Here is a 10,984-nt window from a genome sequence, read left to right as displayed (position 1 = left end):
CCAACTGCATTACCATTCAGTGTGTAAATTGTTGTGGGTCATCAGTTGGTGGCATTTTGCCAATACACAATGAAGAGCTGAAATGTTTCTTCCTTAAAGTTATATCATCCTCTTTTTTATGAATTCAAGTTTAAGGCATCTAAATTAAATGGAGTAAACATATTCTAAAATTCTTGACAAAAAGGCCCTTATGGTACCTTAGCTATACAGGACACACAGTGGGACGCAGGAGAACCCAGACTGTCTCTGTACAATACTGTTGTACAAGAGTCAATTAAAAGGAGGAGACCTCTGAACTGAGATAAAGTGCAATGTACGAGGGAGGTTTATATGACCCCTAAAGCAACGACTGGGCCAGAGCTCAGATAAAGTGTTTTTTTTATGGCTGCAGTACATAATAACTGTTTGGAGAAGAACATTGGGTTCACTGCCATTCACTGATATGATGTCTTCCACATTACAAAAATCTAATCTTTTGTTAGGATTCACAGGGGATATCCGTACATATTCCTTTAGGAAAGACAGAGAGCAAATACACAGTTACAGTGCTTGTGTGTGTTTTACAAACAGCAGATTTTTAATCGCTTTACAACTACTTTTATTCTCTTTGGATAATGCATAGACTGGTGGGGAGGAAGGGGATTTCCTTAAGTGACATGACCAAAAGGTGGCAGTGTTGAGTTTTATAATGCTTTGCAGTGGCACATGAGACCTCTTCAACACGCTTTTCATGTAGTTTTATCAATGCTCGGTGTGGAGTCTTCAAGTCTCTATAGTTTCATATATAGTTCATGCTGTTTGTAAAGAGTTAACTGAATTTAATAATGAAATAAAAAGCTGTATGGTGAAATAATTCTAATTTACTTTAGCAGAGGGGACAAATGTACATGTCATATTAAAATACAGGCTAATATGTATAGGGTACATGAGAAAATAGTAAAATGCTATCTATCTATGCATCTTTCTATCTAGGCTATCTATCTATATATATATATATATATATCCATCTATCTATCTATCTGCTTTATTTATCTCCTCTAAATGTTCTGTAACTCCCGTGTCAATCAATTTGTGGCATTTACTTCTTCCCACAGATATCACGTTGAATTCTAATGATGAAAAATGATAATATAGTTGATTCGAGTCATTACAATTACGACCACTGGGCCAGTACAACCTGTGTCCCAGCTGACAGTCAGCTGCTGGCTTCTGACACTAGAGGAAAGTTGTGTTTCTGTAGGCTACTGATATGTTAATTAGCTCTCTGAATGTGCGACCCTATTGGCTCCTCGTCCGAGTCAATTTCCCATTTCGAGCCCTGACGTCAGGGCAGCTACAATGCTTTTAAACTCATCTGCTGTGTGATCCCAGTAAAAAATCGCAACACCAGTCAGCGGCTTCCAACGTGCGAGGCTGCATTCACTCCCAAAGTCTCGGCTTGTTTCCCTCTCCGTTTGCGTAATGTATTCCTGAAGAAGCCGTAAAGTGTTAAATGTTTGAAATACAAAACCGCCGTGTTTCACATGTTGAAAAAGGACTCCGCTACTCGTGCGCGCGGCACTACTGTGTCTGTGCAATAGACTCTGCAAAGAAAAACTACTCTCACGCGCCTGCAAGTCCGTGGCTGCAAAAAGGACGCTGAAAACCTCATTTTTCAGTTTCAAGACAAACGCTTAAAAATCAAACTGGCTCAAGTTCTTCCAAACCAGCCCGGTTTGACAGCTGCTCTTCACCCCAGTTGGAGGACTGTCAGCAGCAAGAGGATGGCATCAGAGCTGGCAATGAGCAACTCCGACCTGCCCACCAGTCCCCTGGCCATGGAATATGTTAATGACTTCGATCTGATGAAGTTTGAAGTGAAAAAGGAGCCGGTGGAGCCCGATCGCAACATCAGCCAGTGCAGTCGCCTTATCGCCGGGGGATCCTTGTCTTCCACCCCGATGAGCACGCCTTGCAGCTCGGTGCCCCCTTCCCCAAGCTTCTCGGCGCCCAGTCCGGGCTCGGGGAGCGAACAGAAGACACACATAGAGGATTTCTACTGGATGTCCGGTTATCAACAGCAGTTGAATCCAGAGGCGCTGGGCTTCAGCCCCGAAGATGCAGTCGAGGCGCTGATCAACAGCAGTCACCAGCTCCAGTCTTTCGATGGCTACGCCAGGGGCCAGCAATTTGCTGGCGCAGCCGGAGCAGGAGGCACCATGGCCGGGGAAGAGATGGGGTCCGCCGCGGCGGTGGTATCGGCAGTCATCGCTGCGGCGGCCGCTCAGAACGGAGGGCAACACCATCACCACCACCATCACCACCACAGCAGCAGCCACCACCAGGTACCTGGCGTCCAGTCCAACGGCACCTCGGGGACAAATCACCCACACATGCGCCTGGATGACCGGTTTTCAGATGACCAGCTGGTGTCCATGTCAGTGCGGGAGCTCAACCGGCAGCTACGGGGGGTCAGCAAGGAAGAGGTGATCAGGTTGAAACAGAAGAGGAGGACCCTAAAGAACAGAGGCTACGCTCAGTCCTGCCGGTACAAGCGGGTCCAGCAGCGGCACGTCCTGGAGGGAGAGAAGACGCAACTCTTGCAGCAGGTCGAGCACCTAAAGCAGGAGATCTCCAGGCTGGTCCGGGAGAGGGACGCGTACAAAGAAAAGTATGAGAAGCTCATCAGCAACGGCTTCAGAGAAAATGGATCCAGCAGTGACAACAACCCTTCATCTCCGGAGTTTTTCATGTGAGTCTCGACATTATCGCGAAAAAAAAAAGAAAGAAAAATCAGATGAGTTACTCACTCCGCTTAAGAAGTTTTCAATATGAAACTTTCTTTTTTTTTTTATCATTGTTGTTATTTTGGCGCAAAGTCCACTAGACTTTTTTTGTTTCTTTTTTTTTTATTTCATACAGTTTTGGAAAACAAAATGTTCCTCAAGTCTGCGACTGTTTTAGATTTGGAGGGCTGTCATCTGCGTTTTTAATTTTGAAGAGGCATATTCAGAAAACTTTCATCTACTTTTTTTTTGCTATCATACTCAGTATATTCTGCATAGCCTGTTTGTCAAGACCTTTTCACCTCTGATCGTTAGATTTGCAGTGTGATTTTTTTCATTTTTTTTAAAGTTGATCCAACTTCACGCCGCAGTATAGTGTGCATGCGAGAACTAAGTATACTCCTTTGAAGTTCATCAACGTGCCCTTTTACACCATTTTACTTTTGACTCAGTGTACAGATTCCTGTAAAAAAAAAAAAAAAAAAAAAAAAAAAAACTGCATCCATCGACAATGTGTTTTTGGTCCTTTTTTTTCTTCTTTTTTCTACCAAACCTGGAGGATTGCAAGCCTGCCGTTTGACGCCACCTCATCTCATACGTTTGCTTGTTATTGTGTTGAACAACAAAAGACTGTATTCATTACAAACTATCCATTGTTTTTTAAAGATATGTGCTATTGAAATGCCCTGCATGCTGGACATGTATGGTTTTTTTTTTGTTTTTCTTCTTTTTCTTTGTCTTTATTTTTTTCCTTTCTGTGCTTGACGATGTCCTTTTTGTGACTCCAGCATGGCATTCATAACTTCATTTAGGCCTCCTCACTTTTTTGGGACAGCGACAAAAAAGTGACAGGACTTCCCACCCCCTTGTAATCTGTGCTAGTGCATTTCAACTGTGTTGAAGTGCACCACCATCGGCCGTCATTTGGCTGCAGTGAATGCGCTGTGCATTCCTGATGGAAGTTTGTCGGCGGGGATCCTGGTTCGAGGGGAAACGAAAAGACTTCACTATTAAGGAAACCACGAAGCCATTTCCTGGAAGTTTAGTCTGTTGCTATAAGCCTATGTTGTTATTTAAAGATATTCCATTGTGCATTTGTCAAACTCTGAGTGATTTTTACAACGTAATTTAAATACAAAGTTTTATAATCTAAGTTGCAAACAGATAACATGTGCTACAGGTCGAAGCATAGGTTACTAGAAATAAGGAGACTGCTGCACAGAGGTATTTTTTTAACATTGATTTAGAGAAATTGGCTTGGCTCCAATTTATACAGTGAGCAGTATTGTGCAGTGCATAAACAGCGCTTTTGCAGCATGTTCTTCAAACCGAGGTGTGGAAGCTCTGGTCGCCAAAACATTTAATTATTGTGTTAGAAAATAGAAAGTAAAATAAGAATGGGAAAAAAAAAAAAAGAATGAAAAAAAAAATAAGATTGTTGGACAAGATAACCCCCACTGCTGAAGTCGAAGTGAATTGCCACACTTTTTGGAGATGTGTTTCTTCAGCAACATGAATATTTTGACCTGAAAGTGCACAAAAAAAAAAAAAGAAAGAAATCATCCTCTTGCCTGGTGTCATGTGGAGGGTAGAAAAAGTTCATCTCCCCCATTCATTAAGATAACTTTGACCTTCTGCTACGACTTAATCGTAACATCTTGAGATTTAATGATCAGTTCAGGAGAGACTATTGTTTTGTGTTGAAGTCAATATTTGCAAAGCAATAACTAATTATTATAACCAATAATGTCTGGACATTGTTAGATCTTCAGGGATTGTCACCCTGCATGTACAAAAAAGAGAGAGTACCATTCACCAATAAATCTTGAATATATGTTAATTAATCTTTCATCTTATACATAGTATATATATAAATATATATATATATATTTTGCTGTGCAAAATTATACCACTCACTAACCATATGTGATGTTCATATGTGCTCGTTTTTCATTTCATACAATTAAATGATATGCAATAAATGTATGTAACTGTCTTCAAAAAGTTTCTCATTTTTCTTTTTACTTATCTGGAGAATTTTTTCTTTCACTTCTTTTGCTTTTGTGATTGAAGCGTGAAATGAATCTAGAGTCACATTGACTTTTCAGCTTTGTTTCTTTTGGCTGCTGTTGCTCCCTTTTAATAGATTTTATTCCAACACCAGTTTATTAAGGGGCCACCCAAAAGTCAGCAGAAACATTCATTTGAAACACTTAAAGAAACTAACTAAGTAAAAGAATTTAAAATGAACTCAGGGCTGATGCATTTTGACACATGGATCCTGCATGTTAGAATATTGAGATGCAGGTGAGTGTTCCAGGTAAGTTAATGGAATCAAAGAAAATATTAAGACATGCTTTTGGCCTCAATTTGAAAGTGTTATCGTACAGTAGACTTCATATTTTTTCCTCCCCTCTCCTTAATTTAACTGCAAAAAAAATCTTCTCACTGCATAATGTCAGGCTGACATCTTAGCTGTTGCAATTTCTGTGCCATTATTTTAACCACTAAATCAAATTATTATGTTTCATGAAATATTATCTTCTTATTGTGGGTACATTCACTGCACGCGCATTTGTCTCATAGCCGTCTATAGTTTTACATCTGACAACTACATGATGTCAATTTTATTGTAAACTGTGTCCCGTGATTAGTGTGTCTGTGTGTGTGTGTTTGTTTGTGTTGGTCTTTCTGTCTCCTTTTATGGTGCTCATGTTTGTAGGTGTGTGCAACCATGTCTGTGAGTTGAAATAGGTTCGAATCAAAATCGTATTTCCCTGAATGACAGTATGTGAAGATTACATCTCTATATGTGAGCTTCTTGTGGTCTTTCATGTTCCGTATTGCACCTCTCATTAGCCGTTTCTCATGGTTTTCACTTCCCAGTGTGTTCATGTGGGGTGTACCCGCTCTCTGTGTTTTCTCGGACACCAAGTGCTCACTATCATTTGCATGTCATCATTTGGCTTTCCCAGTTTCACTCAGCCGTATCCTTTCTGTCAATGAGTCTGGATGTTGGCCTGAAGCAAACTTGCTCAGGGCGACAAGGGTGCAATGAGGGCGCAGCTACGATAGGCATGTGAGGGGGCGCTGGAGAAGGTAGCGGTTCTAGTCAGCCGCTGTGGTGAGCAGGAGAGGCTCTGTGCTGCTCAACCAAATCTTGCATTTTAGGCTGTTGTTGAGACATCTTAGGTCGACTTCTTTCAGCCTGAGTATTTTACTGCACTGGGGTGTTAACTGAACAGGCCACTTTTCTGAAGCACAATGGAAATACCGTGGAAAAAAGTTCTTTTAAAAGTTCTGGGACAAGGAGTAGCTTTGTGGGGCATCTTGTTTCACTGTTCCAGAACAATCTGTTTGTTGAAACAGGAAGACCAACGTGCCAAAATACACTGAAGAAACACTAAGGTTTCGGAGGACAGATTCGATCTTGGTTTGTCAGCTTTTTGCAGTTTAGCGGCTGTGTGCTAAGGACATCCATAAAGGACAGCTTACAAAAAAAATCAACCACACTGTCAGTCAGTGTGGTTGAAAAAGCTCCAAGTTATCAACTCTTATTCGACACCACATACTGTAGCAGTTATGAATTCATTACTAAATGTATAAATGAATACATAAATAAACAAAGCAATCCTCTGTACCATCTGCCACTGATGACGCATTTACACAGCTGTCCCCCCCAAAAGAGAGAAAAAGGCATTTTTAACCTAACACTTGTATCCCATCTGAGGTGTGTGCGCTGCTGCTGTGGTGGCTGATTCACCCAGAGTGAGGGGAGAGACTGAGACAATAGTCGGGCCTGGGCTGAATTAAATGATTTTGCTGATGATTAATAGTGGTGTGGGCCACGGGCTCCTGCGATGTAGAGATGATAAATCGTGAGTGCAGCTCAGTGCAGCTGTGCCAGTGTTGGATCTTAGCATGCACACACCATGCAATTTACAGCCAAGCCGCTCTCCTTCTTCCTCAATTTATCTAATTACATCTATTTGATCTAAGCAGTGGTGTTGCTATATTTTGATATTCCATATTAACCACAACAATGTGTGGAATTACTTTAGGGAGGATAACTGTTTGCTTTTTCCCTCTTTAAGGAACATGTTTCTGTACTTGCCATTTCAAAGAGAAGATTATTTCTTCTGTGCTAAGAAGTTCGGCTTTGCTCATGTTTTTGTGTGGTGGAGCTTTTGAAGTGTTTTGAGTGGTATGCAAAAAATGAATATTGCTTTCTGGTTAGGGCTGCCTTGTTGGACTTGTGTTTATTTTTGATTGTTTCCTTATTGGAATGTATCAGTTAGACCTCGAAAGTCAGTGCAATAGAACTGAAAATGTACACACCAGCTTACAGACAACAGCACAAACACAAGCTGTGTGAGTGACCTGGCAGAGTTATGCCCCAAATCCTTTTGATTCTTAGCATGACATTTATTGTGTTCTGTTGCAATACTCAAAGCTGAAATTATATTTGAGTGAAGACGTATCAAATTTGAATAAAAAGCTGTTGCCCCTCATATCCGTGGCACCAGTGTGCAATGGTTATGTAAGTGATAAATTCATCGATCTTCCAGTGATGCACCCGTGTGGAACGTTGGCGCTATGCAGGCTGACTCCATGAGATGCAATGCAATGTTCAGTCAAGTAGCAGCATGCCAGCTGACAGACTCAAAAACGAGGCCTGGTTAGAGGTCTGACTTCTTGCCGGCTTTAGATGGCGCCGGAGGAAGGGCTGGAGAGGACATTTTTCTTGCTGTTTGTTTTCGGTTCCGGTGCTTCTAACTCGAGCCGGCCTGTGTTAGAGGTCGATCAGCGTAGATAAAATGTGCGCACGTATGGGGAAGATTTACAGTGTGTGCCTGTGCATGCTTACACGTGTCTCTCTTTTGGAGAAAAGGATGAGCAGAGGTCAGAAGTTATAGTGTACAAGGCTGCTCTCAAAGTCATTAGAGTAATCCCTGCCCTGGGGATGCTCATGCTCATTTCCTCTGCCAGAACCCACAGAATGAGATGAACATGCACATCCGACATGGTACAGTTCACAATAAATTCAAGACTGCTCACTGCCACTCACTTTTAAAAAAAAAAAAAACAATTTCCTGCATTTCAGTGATAACTTAGCGAGTCACACTCTTGTAGCTGTAGCTGTACTTTTGGGGGTGTTAACAGTATGTAATATTTAAAGGCATAATATTTTGAGAAAAAAAATTGCTTGTTTTTTTTGAGAGTGTAAAAACAGTATTACAGCTAATGTGTAACTTGGCTGCGAGGGGATGGAATTTATTCAGAGACAAAAAGGGTGTTTAAATTCAGCTTGCAGCACGTGTGTTTCTGTAAACTTTTGAACAGGGCAAAGGTGGCATTCAACACTGGTGACTTTCATGCTACCGTTTATGCTTCCTTGTCTCTACATATGTCTCAACAGAGAAAAGGATCTTTGTCAAGTGGATTAAGAGATGCCAAAAAAAACAAGGCAGCCCATGTATAGTTTAACTAGTCACACCAGCATAAGGCTGCAACTTTGTGGTACCCATAATGAACAGTTAGTTTTATTCTCACGCCCACCATCTTTCAAGTATTGTACTGTGGGTGTTGTAAAGGCACAACAAAGCAGCCAGTAGTTCTTCAAATCCATCGCTCCTTCTCTTAAACTTGGAATGACTCTGACTTTCGGTGTCACTCTTGATTTAAAACTTTTATTGAAGTTAATCACGAACCATCCATGCTAGACCATATCATACATACAAAACAATTCCAGTTTGTCATTCAAAAGACAGAGAGGAGCGTCGCTGCAACTCCTAATCCAAATGCAGAAAAGCTTTAGAAATATTTTTCGATTCGTTCATTTTTTTTCTCCTCTGTTTTTTCTTTGTAGCCTGTCAATACTTTGTTACTTTGATCATACTCCAAAACAACTTGGAAGCTGAAATGAAATAAAATGAAATCACCAACAAAGTCGGGTGTTTCAATACAACCAGGTGGCAGCCACATCTGTCTATGGTCTGCCCAGATTCATAGCAAGCACAGAGACAAAAATAAATAATCCCACTCACTTTTGAATGTTTCTGAGAGATATTTAAAAAAAAGTAGTTTTTCAAAGTGAAGTACAGTTGTCAAATTTCTACAAATAAAAAGAAAAATCCTGATATTTGAATTCAATTCCACTTTCACTTAAAAATGTTAACTTTTGCCTGAAATTTGAGCCATTTAGTTCCACATCTATAACTTTTAAAGCATATTGTTATGAAATATGGGGCTGCAGCATGATCAGTACACATAAATGTTACAGATCCACAACAGAAAGTCATATAAAGAGCAAAAATTATTGATTTTTGCCACATTCTATTGGATGAATGTTATTATTCTTTCATTAGCACCTGCAGTCCAATTAAATCAGTAATGCCAGATTAGGGAAGAGCAAAAGTAACAAGGCAAATAAAGCATACCTTGAAACTTAAAAAAAAAAAAAGGCATTTCTAAATGTGTCTAAGGTATTGGGTCTCTGATAATTGTTTCTGAAAACACATTTTTGCATCTTATCACTCTACACTATGATTTAGACGGGATGGTGTGTTTTCTGCTGCAGTAGTAATATTATGCTGCATGACTGCTGCTTTCCTGCAGCTTCTGTATACTCCGTGGATGTGAGTTATGTGGCATTTATTTGAAAATCCAATGATTTAAAATTTCCTTCACTGCAATGTATTGGCACCAGTATTTCCACAACTGTCAATCTGCACAGCGCTTTAAAGGAACCTTGCTTGGCATCAGAGCACAAGGAGCTAAGAGCTGCGTCATTGCTTTCGCTCTTTTTGTAGCAACATTTATTGGAGATATGAATAACTCGCTTTGGGCCTGCTTTGAACAACATGCTTATTTCTGTGTGTTTTTACGAGGCAGGGCTTACGAAAGTTTCAGTAATGACTTTAAAGAAAAGGCAGAGCTTATCCTCCCCCACTATGTCTGCATGATAAATCCCCTAATTTCTAGAACAATTAACTATGTCTCACAAAATGAGCAGGAATAAAGGCCTTTTTTAAATTTTCTTGGTGGTGGCACACTACGTTTTGATATTTTAGTTTGGTCTTTTGTACTTACAGTGTTTTGATGCATGGGTTCTGCTTGTAGAATCTATTTGCATGCAAATTTTTTACATTTCCCTCCACATCAAACCCTTCCTATGATACATGCACTGTATTTCAGCGTACCGACGGGATGAGAGTGACTCTCACGCCGAATAGGTCCACTTGTTCCTTTGTGATTGTTTCAGTGGGTCTTCGTGTGTGTCTGACAGGGTGGCATACAGTGACACACACACAGTCACAAACACACAGAGAAGGAGCAGAAGAGCGGCAGAGGGTGACACCATGCATATTTGGCTTTATATCAATTTATCCATTCTGATATGTTACGTCCAATCTTATCTGCTTCTTTAGGTCATCAAGAAAATTCCTCCATCTGTGATTTCACGCCCCCTTCCTCCGTGCCCTCGGATCCTTGAGGTAAAACTTAATCTTTTTCAACTTCTTTTGTCTTCTTTTTTTTTTTTTTTAGGAAGTGAGTTCAATTTGACGAATTGACTTATAAAACAATTTGTAAAGTAAACAACAGATAATCCTCGGAAAATATGTTTGTTTTGCCATAATATTACGTCACAGTTAAAGGATAAAAGCAACGCAAGCATATTAAATAGAAAGGGGACACAATTTCTTTGATATCTTTTAGTGTTTTAAAGCATAAGACACATGTCTGTGAGGATTCTATAGCATATACAGAATGAACCATGGTTTGTGAATTCCTATTCGTATGCTAAAGACCACACGCTTTCTGGATGTTGTTAAATGTTTTCTCCTTCACATCCCTCTGTATCACGCAGGTATTGTACCTGTATCGTTTCCATACACTTCCCATACATTCACAAGAACACACAACACATTTGTAAAACACAAACAGTATATCATAACCACCCATTCAAATAGAAATCATATGCTCAGATGTTATATTTTCTCTCAGACAACAGGAGAGAGGAAGTGTAAAGAATACACTTCTAGCACTGAAATCAATGCACAGCGACAGACAGGAGCCTGACCAGACATATATTGCAAACCTTATTTTTAACTAATGATTTCATTTGGTCATGACACATGAGAATGAGAGAGTCTCTGAGCTTATATGCACGACTCTCCTCTTGGGGTGTAACAGTTCTACATATTTGAAGTATGGTT

General features: G+C 40.3%; 1 protein-coding gene across 1 annotated transcript in view; it reads left to right on the top strand.

Annotated features, from left to right (window-relative positions):
* Nucleotides 1-1,372: 1,372 nt before the first annotated feature.
* The window catches only part of mafa (MAF bZIP transcription factor a), an 89,945-nt gene continuing 80,333 nt past the window's right edge, over nt 1,373-10,984 (top strand). The window contains exons 1-2 of the mRNA XM_075462117.1: nt 1,373-2,731; nt 10,196-10,261. Of these exons, the coding sequence (XP_075318232.1) occupies nt 1,764-2,731; nt 10,196-10,223 (996 nt within the window). The 5' untranslated portion in view covers nt 1,373-1,763 and the 3' untranslated portion in view covers nt 10,224-10,261. The remainder of the gene's footprint in view (nt 2,732-10,195; nt 10,262-10,984) is intronic.

This window comes from Odontesthes bonariensis, chromosome 1, assembly GCF_027942865.1.
Source record: "Odontesthes bonariensis isolate fOdoBon6 chromosome 1, fOdoBon6.hap1, whole genome shotgun sequence".
In the NCBI taxonomy this organism is placed as follows: domain Eukaryota; kingdom Metazoa; phylum Chordata; class Actinopteri; order Atheriniformes; family Atherinopsidae; genus Odontesthes; species Odontesthes bonariensis.
Note: the sequence above shows the minus strand (reverse complement) of the source record. Positions and strands in the feature narration are given on the sequence as shown.